The sequence below is a fragment of the Palaemon carinicauda genome, chromosome 4, assembly GCF_036898095.1.
Source record: "Palaemon carinicauda isolate YSFRI2023 chromosome 4, ASM3689809v2, whole genome shotgun sequence".
Lineage (NCBI taxonomy): Eukaryota > Metazoa > Arthropoda > Malacostraca > Decapoda > Palaemonidae > Palaemon > Palaemon carinicauda.
This window is the reverse complement of record NC_090728.1, coordinates 170,009,881-170,023,194: the sequence shown is the minus strand read 5'-3', so window position 1 is coordinate 170,023,194 and position 13,314 is coordinate 170,009,881. Positions and strand designations below refer to the sequence as shown.

The 13,314-nt window shown below is 33.6% G+C and overlaps 1 protein-coding gene across 4 annotated transcripts in view; it reads left to right on the top strand.

Annotated features, from left to right (window-relative positions):
• The first annotated feature begins 1,131 nt into the window (after positions 1-1,131).
• LOC137640182 (protein slit-like) overlaps positions 1,132-13,314 on the top strand; it is a 56,531-nt gene continuing 44,348 nt past the window's right edge. For 3 of the 4 annotated variants that reach the window (XM_068372711.1, XM_068372709.1, XM_068372708.1), the window contains exons 1-12: positions 1,132-1,197; positions 2,820-2,977; positions 3,768-3,918; positions 4,473-4,619; positions 5,968-6,039; positions 7,497-7,568; positions 8,130-8,290; positions 8,451-8,595; positions 9,262-9,333; positions 10,520-10,591; positions 10,773-10,916; positions 12,311-12,474. In XM_068372711.1, coding sequence (XP_068228812.1) covers positions 1,148-1,197; positions 2,820-2,977; positions 3,768-3,918; positions 4,473-4,619; positions 5,968-6,039; positions 7,497-7,568; positions 8,130-8,290; positions 8,451-8,595; positions 9,262-9,333; positions 10,520-10,591; positions 10,773-10,916; positions 12,311-12,474 — 1,408 coding nt within the window. In that variant the 5' untranslated portion in view covers positions 1,132-1,147. The remainder of the gene's footprint in view (positions 1,198-2,819; positions 2,978-3,767; positions 3,919-4,472; positions 4,620-5,967; positions 6,040-7,496; positions 7,569-8,129; positions 8,291-8,450; positions 8,596-9,261; positions 9,334-10,519; positions 10,592-10,772; positions 10,917-12,310; positions 12,475-13,314) is intronic. The other variant, XM_068372710.1, reaches the window with a different exon arrangement.

Here is a 13,314-nt window from a genome sequence, read left to right as displayed (position 1 = left end):
AAGCTGCCAGCCCCAAGTGGTGATGGGTTTCAGGGCATTTTTTTTTTTCCAGGAAATGTTCTGTGTGTAATTGAACTATATATTGTGTAGAATGTAGATTTGGTACTCTTAATTACTCTTAATTTCCTCTATTACTGATTTTTTTTATTTTTATATATATTGTTTATAAACTATTGTTTTTCTCTTTCCAATGTTGTTCCTTTAAAGATATTGAAATTAAACTTCTTTGTTTGCATGACATTTCTTCCAGAGCAAAGCGAGCATACCGAAATATGCAATGAGGATGCTTTATTGTACATAACAATAAAAATACTAGATTATCTACATGTTACATCACAAAAAGACAACACCAAACTTTGCTTGGAATGCATTTTGGCATATAAAATTACGTTGTACTGAATTAGAATGAGTTTCTTCCATATGTTGATAGCTGATGACCTGCATGAGAGATAACGTGTGTTAGCAACTTTTGGGGACGAAGAACACCGTAAAGCCTTAAAATCCGTTGTTATTTTATGGTGGTGGGAAGCCGAAATGCTTCATTTAAATGCCTTCAATATATTTTCATGTTTTCTAAATCTTTTTTATGTAAAAAGTGCATATTTGACAGACATCTTTAAAAAGAGAAAAGATGCAGAGTTGACAAACATCTTGGATTGGGCAAAATAGATAAAGGGAAATTTCCTCTGGTGATGCGATAACAAATTGCTCCACTTAATCCTATGGTATGTAATAGGAATTACACACACACACACACACACACACACACACACACACACACACACACACCTCGTTCTTATGGCAAAGTGTGTAAAGGACGTTGTGATAAGCTGCTGATGAACTTTCTTTGAAAATTTACAAAGCAGTTATTGTTGTGATGGTCTCTGCTCTGGGTTTTTAGCCATTCAACATTTAAAGTGTTGGTACGGCAGTAATTAATGTTTTTTAATAGAGCCATTTTATATATATATATATATATATATATATATATATAATATATATATGTGTGTGTGTGTGTGTGTGTGTGTGTGTGTGTATGTAAGTGTGTAATTATGTATGTATGTATTCAGTATTTATTTAGTCATTGGCTATGAATGAATGCAATTGATATTATTTTTTTTTCAGGTCTTTGTATGATAATCAGATTATGTCGATGGGCAACGGGACGTTCCTTCCACTGACCAACATTCAAACAATGTAAGTATTAACTCCATTTACACTCAATGAAGTTTTCAAGTAACATATAAGATTACGGAAGAGGGCTGTTGGGGTTCTGAATGAAAGTCAAGGAAAGAATTTGTACCATAAGAAGGGGACAGATAAAGGTATTTAATTTCATTAGATTTTTTTTTTTTCATTCAACAATAAATTTTAAGCCTTTGCCTTTTATAGAGATTTCTCCCTTCGAAGGTGCCATTGTAAGCATTATGTTTTTTTCTTTCATGAACTGGGAAGAAAATTTGCTTGTCACAGCTGTGGAATATTAATTATAATAATCTTCAATGCTTTTTATACCAGCTTTTGTCCATACTTTATTTACACGTCGAGCTAACACACTTTATCACTCGTTTCATAGGAGATGAATTTGAACCCTATAAAAAAAAAAACTCAAAGTATGATTGTAAGTAGGTCAAGGGTAATAGCTCCTCCTCATGCAGATCTTTTCATTGACAAAGTCTCTTTACTTGTATATAGCTCATTTGAAATTATTGGTGCGATTCTTGATATTTAATTTACCTATGAGAAACACATCTGATCTGGGATTTTTCGCCACTTGGTAATCAATTTATCTGCGGGAACATTATAATTTTTTCATTCTGTCATGTTTTGTACTGTATATTGTTTTTCTGTCTGGTCTTCAGGTTCTGACTTTCAGCGTATTTCTATGGGCAAAAACTTGCCGTTTATATTCAACTCCTTATCAATGATCTGGATATTAATCTCTGGCACTGTCATTCATTTAGCTCTTTATGCATGTTGCATAAGATTTTTCATAATTCCGACTCTCCTTTGCATTTAGATCTTTCCGGACTTGTACCATCCAGTATAGTATTAGTTGTGCATTTAATTCTAAACGTCTCTCCTTTTCCAACATAAGACCTAATGTTACACAGTTTACTTGAAGTTCTATTCCGGCTGTGACCAAAATGGGGGAATGATCTTAACATGGTACATTAATTAAATCTGTGGCACTTCGGAAATTCAAACTTGTTGCACATGCTTTTCTGTTGAATAGCTTGTCTTAAGCCTCATTTAATAGCTCATATATGACTTATCTATTTAGTGTTGTTAATGATCTTCATATACTCTGTGATTTTTTTATTATTTCTCATTATAGTTTACTCGCTATTTTTCTATGTCCTCTCTGCACTGAGCTGCTTTCCCCGTTGGAGCATTTAGGCTTGTAACATTTTGCTTTATAATTAGGCCAGTGATAATAATAATAATAATAATAATAATAATAATAATAATAATAATAATATTAATAATAATTTTTCCGCTCATACTTTATGGCAGTTTTCGACTCCCGCAATATGTAGCACTTGCTATAGAGAATGATTCTCAGTCGTTAATTGTTCTTGCTATTTATTTATGTACCATGTTTTTTTTTTCTATTTTTTGGTACACATTGGTATCTTCGACAAAAGCACATTGATGTACTCCAAATATCACACCTTGAACTTTTTTCATCCTGTTCCCTTGTAAATCCAGATTTTGTAGCATAACGTGAGAGAGAGAGAGAGAGAGAGAGAGAGAGAGAGAGAGAGAGAGAGAGAGAGAGAGAGAGAGAGAGATTTTTAACCAAACTTTTGTTTCAGGCATCTGGGAGCCAACCCTTTCATATGCGACTGCAACATGGCCTGGCTTAGCGCCTACCTGGCCGACAATCCCATAGAAACTTCTGGTGCCCGATGCCAGGAACCAACGAAGCTCACGAGGAAACCCTTTGGAAGGTTGAGGCCTGAAAGTTTCAAGTGTAAGTATTTGGTCTATGTATTAATTGTCTATTAAAAAAAAAAAAAAAGTAAACTTCGTTTTTTACTGCATCTAAAGGTCTGGTTTCAGTTCCTGTTTCATCAGAATAGATCCTCCCCAGAAGATGAAGAGGAAATTTTTAAACATACTGACAGACGTGCATTTGTAGGCTATTCAAATATTTTTAAGATCAAATACCTATTATTCCTCAGAATGAATATTGAGAATTTAGATGTTTTCAATCTTTTTTTTTTTTTTTTTCAAACTAGCATCTGCAGTTATACATTTGGCTTGCTTAATAATAGTTATTTACTTTTATGTATTGACTGAGTAACATAACATATTGCTTTGAGAGAACGAGGAATTTTACTTGAAATTTGAAATAAGATAGAAGCAATTGATTATGACTACTTTCTTTCAATATTATGATTAAATCCAATTACTAAAGCTTTTGTGTATAACTGAATCGGTCTGTCTGTTATTGGATTATGAATAATTCTCACAGCATTCAGTACTGACAATTCAACACTGGTAACCGTGTATGTTATCCTAAATGACAAAATTAGTCCAAGAATGTTGAGTTATTGTCTTTGCTCACACATTCTTAACATTTTCCTATGATGTAGAAATAGAATGATATTGTTATGTGTTTTGAGATCAGTAATTTCAGAAACCTTGGCAAATGATCTCTCGTACAATGGTTGTAGAATTTAACAAATCCATTCTATATGTGAGTTTCTCTCCAAATCAAAATACACCCAGGTATCATGATCAACTATTCGATTTTGCAGGTACTGAAGAATTAAGGTCAAAATACAATGGTCGTTGTGACGAGGCTGACCTTTGCCCTGCCAGCTGTCGATGCGATGGCACTCGCCTTGACTGCTCGGGTCGAGATCTCACCGAGATTCCCACCAATTTGCCAACAGCTTCCACCACACTGTGAGTCAACATCATGTTTTTGATTTTAAGGGGTCCATATTTAAAGGTCTGGAACATTGCCCCTAGTTCGTGGATAGCCATTCTATTATGTTTTATGTTTTTAAATGAGTTTATCCTTAGATATGTTTTGATTTATTGTTGGGAATTGTATTTCTGTGCTTCATTTTGTTGTAAGAAATATATGGTTTTCATACATATTTATTTTTCTTCGTGGTAAATGTGAAAATAGTTTTTACTCTGTGATTTTTCTCAAGTTCTTTAGTTTTAACATTACACGTTTGAAAGCCATTTTACCAGCTTATTGCAAGCATTTTGAGATTGGTTTAATTTTTGCTTTGCAAAACCACTTTACTTCCCTCTTAATTACTTTTTGCTCAACAAAATGTCATTACTATATTATATAGAATATTACTTTTTAAGTGGCATGGTTATTCAATGAACCACAATATGTAATACTCTTTCAAGGACTATCGTTTATGATTCTTTAACCATTAAGATTTTAATTGTATGAATGTTACTACAAGTACTTACATTAATATTTTCTGCTTTTTCAGTGACCTGAGTTACAACCAGCTATTCTCTTTGGAGGGATCGACCCTTTTCATGCGCCTGAAGGATATCACACACCTGGACCTCTCTCACAATCGTCTCACTGGACTAAGCGCTGATTTCTTCAGAGGCGCCAGATCTCTCACCAACCTGTAAGTATTTGAAAGCTGCCAACCATCTCACCATGCCCATTCCATAGCAAGCTTGTAGATACACTGTTGTATAGATGTATTTTGGGAGATTTTATATAAAGGAAATTGCATCAGTTTGCATTTTTTCAATTGAGTTGATACAAGGACGTAATAATATTCATGTTCCCAACGTTGTCTTCAATTTTTCTCCATTGTCATCATGTCTACGGTGATGTTGGGGTTACCATCAACAACAAACATTTTGAGCTTGCTTCTTTTGGATTGGGTAACAACATGATAGCTTCAACAATGTCTAATTTGGAAAAGTGGATGCTTTTGGTTGGTGCTTTAGCGGAGTAGTAGAAAGGTTCGAATAATGAACCTCTTTGTTGTAGATGCCATTTGTATGGTTGGGTTTATATGCATTTAAAGTATAAGGTTCACTTTGCATTTCAAGTTATGAAGGTTCACCAAGGCTATTTCAGGATTTTTACAATACCTTATGTGCCAATAAGATCTTTTGCTTAAAACCTATCCCATGAACAGGAGTGTGACTCATGAATTGTAATTGCAAGAAATTTGGCTTTTATTAAGAAATTCACTTTTGATATGCATCCCTGGTGATTATATTATAGCTAAAGATTTTATGAGGCACATTATCATAACTACTTTTCATGAGTTGAAATAGCGGAAAATATTTTTGTTTACCAGCAATCATGTAGTATTCATTTCTTGTACTGTATTTTCCTTTTTTGAAAAATAGAAGAGTCTTGCATTGAATAGAATGGTCTTGCAGAACCCTGAAGCTTTCTGACATGAGTGAAACTAACGCATGACAAGAATGTTTGTTAATGTATTACCACATTTTTTAAATAATAAAATGAATTTTTTGAAGTAGATTTGTTGAGACTAAGTATTCTTCAAGTAGATTTCCCTATGTATTGGTATATACGTTGTCCATTTGACCCCATTCATGTATGCCGACTGGAAACTCATATACAAGGACATTTCATCGAATATATTACGAAATCGATAAAACTGCGGTGTTCTGAAAGTGGACTAAGGGGTTGAGCAAGACTACGACCTTATTGCTTCCCAAAGTTGATCCTGGTTAAACTGTAGTTAGAAATAACTTGCAGTAATATCAGTCATTCTCAAATATGCAGTACGTAGATTTCAAGCATCCAGGTATTTAATATTCTATTTAGAGATTCCCAAACAGTGCACTGTAACGTCATCAAACTGCCTCTGCATGATGGTTGGTAATGGGCAGGAAAGTCTGCCTATGATCAGAAAATATTATTTTGGCAGATATTAGCGAGGTTAGTTAGTGATGTTTAACGGTAAATCTTGGAGTCTCTCATTACAGCAATGTGTCCCACAACAAACTGACACAGGTGCCTGAGAGTGTAACAAGAAGGTTGAGGGCCCTGACCCAGCTGTAAGTCGCCAGGCTCGTCGCTAGTTGGCTCTTTTAGTGGTTTCCTCGTGTAGTGCTTGTCTCTGTTACTTAATATAAAACGTGGTCAAATTCTTCGTATCTTTAGCCCACAATGGCTAACAAGTTTTCTTTGAGTATACTGGGAGATAAAGTCAAATGAAACTGCTTAATTTTTAGAAAATTCAGGTAGACTAGATTTGCTGGCCTTCTCGCCTTTCAGTTATCTGCTTTGCAATTATTTTAGTGAAATTATATTTAATGCCATATGGTGGGGGAAATATGAAGAATGTCACGTCTTTTGGAGTTATGGGTTAGCTTTTTTCTTACAGTTCTAGAAACTTGCAGGCCACATGCTCTGAGAGTTATAATCTTGATGCTCTTGAGCGTATGCAACATACTTCATTTACTCCCAAAGAACAGTGTTTTATACTCTTATTAAAAGATACAATAAGAATATATCTTTCTCATACATTGTCCACATATGAGAACAGCCACTGTACAGAATTTTCGAGTTCACCTCTATTTGGGTTGATGGCTCAAAGACTTAGCAAGCCACTAACCAGTCATATGAAAACTCAAACATAATGTACTTTGACATGGTTGCAGTGCAGTGTTTCCGTGTGTTGTTAATGCACTACTTAGTAGCATTCAGGCATGTGAGTGTAAAGAAATAGACTGTTATCCAGAAGAGCTCAGCTTTATGTTAGTGCCTATAATTCTCTGCCATTGGTCATGATGTTAATTTTAAATCCTTTATCTAACAGGCTTTAACCAAATTTACAGATCAGCTAGTCACCAGTAATTGTACAATACTTCTCATTAATGATAATTCTATTGGAAAAATCTCTCTTTAAACATAGTTGTGGACTGACAAATCCAGGTAATAGAATATTTGAGACAAAGCAAGTCATTGCTTAGCGTATCTGGGACTATCTGATCTGGAGACATTTGTCAAAGTAATTCTTTAGGGAAGGTGGTGGTGGAGTTATCAAAGCTTGGCTGTGATACTAGATCAAACAGATGTACTAAACGTAGTTATGCTCATTATTTTAGTATAGGGTAATTATACAGGGACTTGGCCATTAGGTTTATGCTGCTTATTGCTAATGAATGCTCTGTTGTGTGTTATGTGATTAACCCTGACTTATTTTTACTTTCTTGAAAAGAGGGAGTATTACACAATGTATACTTTACCTCCCTGAACAAAAAAAAAAAATTAATATATTCTGGTAGTTTTATGCAAGTTTCTTGACCTTTTAACAGGGAATTCGGAAACTTTATTTATTATTTTGCATTTTATATTTTTTTAATATATTTAGTTATATATACATATAGACATTATATTTATGATGTTTAACCATTGAAATAAATTTGTTGACATGAATGCCTGAAAATAGCAGTTTATTGCAAACTGCTTTCTATTTTGGAGATTTTACAGTTTTACCACTATTTTGCAGAGATCTCTCAGGGAATCATATCTCCTGCCTCTCCAGCAAAATCATAGAGCATCTTCCAAGGCTCACAGATCTGTAAGTATTAAAAATATATGATTTTCATCTTATTTACAAACAACAAACTTCCTTATAAAGAAATATTTGTACTAATTATGTTCCTTCAATGGTTTCATCTGTTTGATGTTCTCACTTTCATTATACTTTCAGGATTTAGATACTTTTATGTATATATTTAGTGATTCACTCCTTAGCCCTGAGTAATATTATAGTCAAGATGTACAGTTGGACACAAGAATTCGTGGTACACCTCACTTTGAAGAAGTGTACCCAGCCACAACCTTACTGCATAGGGAGTTTCTTTGTTTTGCCCCACCCACCTCCTCTGCCATTTCTTCTTACACTACCTGGTTTGTTACTCACCGCGAAGTAAGAGTGTGATAAGGTGCACTTCTTCAGGGCAAGGTGTGCCAGGGACTCTTGCGTCCAACTTTACCTGTACGCCTTTGAATGGAAGATGTTTCATACTACAGGTGACTGCAAACTCCACTTCCTCCGAACTGGCTAGAGTGTTGAGTTAATGTTCGATTTGCAGCAAGTGGAAGATTGATATATTAATATTCCTCTCGACCTTTTCAGTGACATTTCTTCCAACCCTCTCAACTGTGATTGTCGGTCAACATGGCTATCGAGGTGGGTAGCAGAGAAGGACGCTGCTGCAGTTCCGACATGTCATCTTCCAGAGGTTCTCAGAGATGTTCCTATTACGAAAGTACAGCCAAATCTGCTGACTTGCCAAGGTGAGCTCGATTGGTACAATTGGAGGCTCATTTTATATAATTTTATATCTCAGTTATACCTTATTGATATACTGTACATTGGCAATTTTTTTTTTTTTTATAAAGACAATATTTATTTCCTGTGGTGGGATATTATGAAGAATTTTCATATTTGATAAAGATTCGGGCCGAGAGGACGATGAGGAGGAATGTGCCGGTTCTGTATATTGTCCCCCTGAATGTGATTGTCGTAACACAGTGGTTCGATGTTCTAGAGCACATCTTACTCAGATTCCTCGAGGCATTCCACCAGACACTTCAGAATTGTGAGTATCTTTCACATTTTATGTGAGTTATTTTCTATGTTCTTCAGTCATTTTCTTTGGATATTTGGCAGCTTCAGCAGTTTTTCATGCATGTTAAGTGTGTGTAAAATAGTTTACATAAAAAAATTTGCATGTGGCTGAAGAATAATAGTAAATAAATAGAACTACCCGTTATAACTGACACAAGTGAATTTAGTGACTTTCATTTATTGCAAAAATGGAAAATATTCAGATTTACTTATTTTATTGGAAAGTGATATACTGTATGTAAATTGCAAATGGTACTGTACATAATTTAGTAGCTAAAATGTTTATCTCACTGCATTTCAGTAAAGTGAGTTATAATTCTTTTGAGCTCATTGCTCATAAAGAAATGGTTTTTAATGTAACACACCCATGTTTAATTTTCTTTCAAAGAAACCACTTATAAATTGCACAGCTAACCGTGTATAAAATTGCCAACTTTTGCTAAGATTTTTTTACTTAAAATAATATACTGTAATGTTTTGCAAGAGTCTACTGATATATTGTGCAAGAATTTTTATTGAAACACTTAGTGTAATCAATTGTCATAATTTCACCATTTTAAGTAACATAATACATTGTATTTCTTCCGTTTTTCTACGTACATATTTTCTTTATGAAATCATTCATATTCTCTTTTAGATACCTTGATGTGAATGAGATCAAATCCATAGACCCAGAAAGGCTGAAACATCTGAAGGTTCTAAAGCGACTGTAAGTACTGTACCTGTACTTTGTCTTGTTATTCACTGCACTAACTTTTCACCATTGCCACACCAAATTTAAATATAATGTTCCTAAGTCTGCTGAATTCCACTTAATACATCATGGGAAATGCTAGTTGTATTGTGCATAATTTCTGCAAGTGAGAATTCTTGTTTGTATAGATAATATCTGAACTAGCTGTCATCTTTTCTGGTGGTTTTGCCAGCCTTGTTCATTTTACATTTGTTTGTTAAACATCGACTTTCTTGCCCCACTTCTTTCGTAAATCTTATAGTTACCCTTTTGGGCTCGAGCCATGTCGTCCTGATGGAAGTTCCTCATTGGTAGCTTCTACTTGGGATATTTCTGCGAGTGATATACCAGAGAAATTTTACCTTAGAGGTGTTTTATGAGTTTGTGACCAATATTCTATTGTTTTATTTCAAGTCTTCTGCTATTATATCTTGTATTTCAGTTTATTTTCTATAGATATTTTATCATTCAAATAATCTTTCAGTAGCCTACTTTTTCCTGTAGGTAGCTATTTTACGAACCACGTTTACCTCACATAATTTCCCCATGATAAAGACTGGTATTTCTTTACAAAAAGAATGAAGATGACTACTGTAATTATTTAGTTTAAAATTCTATTTTGTTCTATAATATTAGGTTCTTTGAAAATATGAATGTCATTTTTGGTCATATGGCTTGGTGCTGGGGTTGGCAGGCCATTCAGCATTGAGATGTGACTGTTCCCATGAAGTTTTTTTTTGTTGAATCCAATGCAAATAGGATGTTTATGATAACTTCATCACAGTTTTAATTGGAAAATGCTGATATTTCATTCTGCTTTCTTTTTGCATATACAGTACCAGTTTCTCCTATTTGTCTTATTACTGGTATATACAGTATGCTATGTCACCAGATGTAATAAATTTGTAAGTTAATGTGTAATTACTGTACTGGAGTTATAAAATACAGTATGAGTCCATGTAAAGCTATTTTTATGTGAAAATAATATTGTATGAATTATATGCTTTCAAGAGGAAGCTTATATTTTCTAAGTACTCGTACTACTGTACTGTAATCTGAATGTATTTGAATTGTTATTATTTTCCTTTGTAGGAAGTAAATTGTGAGGTGATATTTGGTTACAAGGCTTTTGAATCTCTGATAAGTAATTTTTTTTCCACAGGGATCTCAGCAACAATCAAATTACTATCCTCTTCAACAAAACATTTTCAGAATTAACTCAGCTATCAACTCTGTAAGTATTAAGATACCTGTCCAATATTTTTTTTTTCAATAAATGTAAAACTTGCTATACAAAAAACAGCTATATTAGCATATTTGTGTTACCTGACAATACATTGTCAATAAATATTCAGTCAAAATGAAGCATATTTCCTTTTCTAGTGAAATGTAATATATTTTACCTCTTCCCAAAGCATCGTGTCATACAACAAGCTCGGTTGCATGGAGAGAGATTCGCTGATTGGTCTGAAATCCCTTAGAATACTATCACTGCACGGTAATGATGTTTCATTCATCCCTGAAGGCACATTCAGAGACCTTGAGGCAATAACTCATATGTAAGTAAATATTTGCTATAACAAGTTTGTTTTAAGATACGTAGATACTATGTATGTGACATAAGGATAATAGGTTACAGTATAAATAGTATTGTTTACTTCCTGTGCAGTACTGTGCGAGAAGTCATTTAGAATTGTGGGATAATTTGTTTCCTTAATAGCAATTTGTTTTTTTCAGGCACATTTACACAATTTTACGAAGCATATAAAATATAATTTTTTCAGACATTAATTGTTCAAGGACCACCATTGTACATCAATGGAAATTTGGTGACATCTTTCCAAATAACAATTATAGTCCTAAAGACATTATGCAAATATAAAATTATAGGGCTCCAGGGACCAGAAACAAAGGCTACAATTTCTCACCCTTTAATAATTAAACTATATACACAGTTACTTACAATCACAAATTAAGTTGCATACATTTATAGAAGATTAGCATAAATTAGTACAGTATCACTTAACTTGTGTAATATCCACTCAACATATGAACTCCTACATTACTGTTAGGCTTAATACTAATTTGATACAATCACAACCAACAAATTTTGCATGTTAGTAAGTAACTTACACATGGAGTAATGAGAAAAATTATTTTTATTTCTTTTAAAAACACTACAGGGTAACCATGTGAAAGTATTTAACAATTTAACTATGTTATATCATATTAACATGAATTATATTAACAGGTTAACTTTGTGATACTCTTGAAAGAATAAAGAAAATTGGCATCATTCTTTCGATAATAGAGGAGCACTTCAAAAATCAAAACATTGGCTTAGTACAACCATTAGTGCATTCGACCAAAATCCAATTTATTTTAATGCTATGAAAAATAAAAACCTTGATAACCAAACCGTGATTCCTGTCACTTAATCATTTTCCAAGATTCCTCTCTTCACGGAGATGTTGATTACGTTATATGATTACAGAATGTTACATGGTAGCTAGGTGCAAGTTGATGCGCATGTATACTGGTTCCCAGCTGTAGTCACTTGTATGCGATGATGACGTAGTAATGATGTCACCCATAACAGACTTTTTCAGCATTGTAGGTGCTGTTTCCTGTGTTAAGAGTTCAAGAGCGCTTGAACTGATCTCTTATATACACTGAGCCCATGTTTTACACGTTGATACACTAGTCCTAGAGCAGGGGAGGCAATATGTCTTTGGTATTTATGTTGTATTGGAATCTCTGTTCTAGCCTTTCACAGGGTCATTGAAGACCACACAACAAATTAACACCCCCCCCCCAAAAAAAAAAAAAAAAAAAGATACTGTATCATGTTTGTTAGACGAAGTGTAAAAATTCGTGACAAGTCAGGTACAGCTTGAATATTAAACGTTTCATTAATAGCTGAGAATTATAATGGAGTTTTATTCCTTTGCAGAGCTTTAGGGGCAAATCCTCTATATTGTGACTGTTCATTAGGATGGCTAGCAAAGTGGGTGAAAGGAGATTTTGTTGAACCAGGGATTGCTCGTTGTGCTGAACCCAGGCCTATGCGTGACAAACTAATCCTCACGACCCCTCCAGAGATGTTCCAATGTACAGGTAAATAGAAATATCTCTTGCTGTTAGCATTTTTTGAATTCTAACGTTATTGACTTATTTTCTGTAATGTCTTGATTGTTGTACAGTAAATATGAAATACAATCCAATTTAGGTATAGATATGTTTTTTTTCTTATTCACACTCAGTTTTACACAGAAAAATTCTCAAAATTATTCCTGAGTCTGTTAGAGTGTGCATTTAAGTACAATCAAGTGTATGCTATTCTTACATAATGTAAATAAAGTTTGCATTTGGCAAATCATTAAAGAAATCCCTTATACAATAATCTAATTCATTTTTATTGTGTTTTTATCTTTTTAGTGTTTAAATTCTTTTATGTGGTGGGTTTCCAAATGTCAGTTTTACACTGACTTAAACCTGGGAAGTGCCAGGCCCCTTTTTTTACATTTTACTTGAGGTATCACAAAAACTATTAGAGATAGGAATTTACAGTTTATTGAATCATATTACTGATTAAATTTATTTCCATTGATACTGTATATAATTTTGCATATTTTGTAAAATTTTCATAGTCGTAAAAGAGTGCTTTTGACGAAGGAAAAAAACCTATACTGTATGTATGTAAGTTATGTATGTTATTTCATATACAATACTTTACTGTAAATGCTGTTAGTCTTCTTTTTTAATGAACGTATGAATATTTATCCTAAGAGTATTACTGTAATTGTGAAAATAAGATTAAAAGAAGACTACATTTCACTTACAACAACACTTACTGTTTACGAAGTTGTACACAGAGAAATCTTGTGACTTTTGATGCAATTCTTAAGGCACAGTAGTCTAGTTCAATATTAAACATGAGGTGTTCGTATATATATT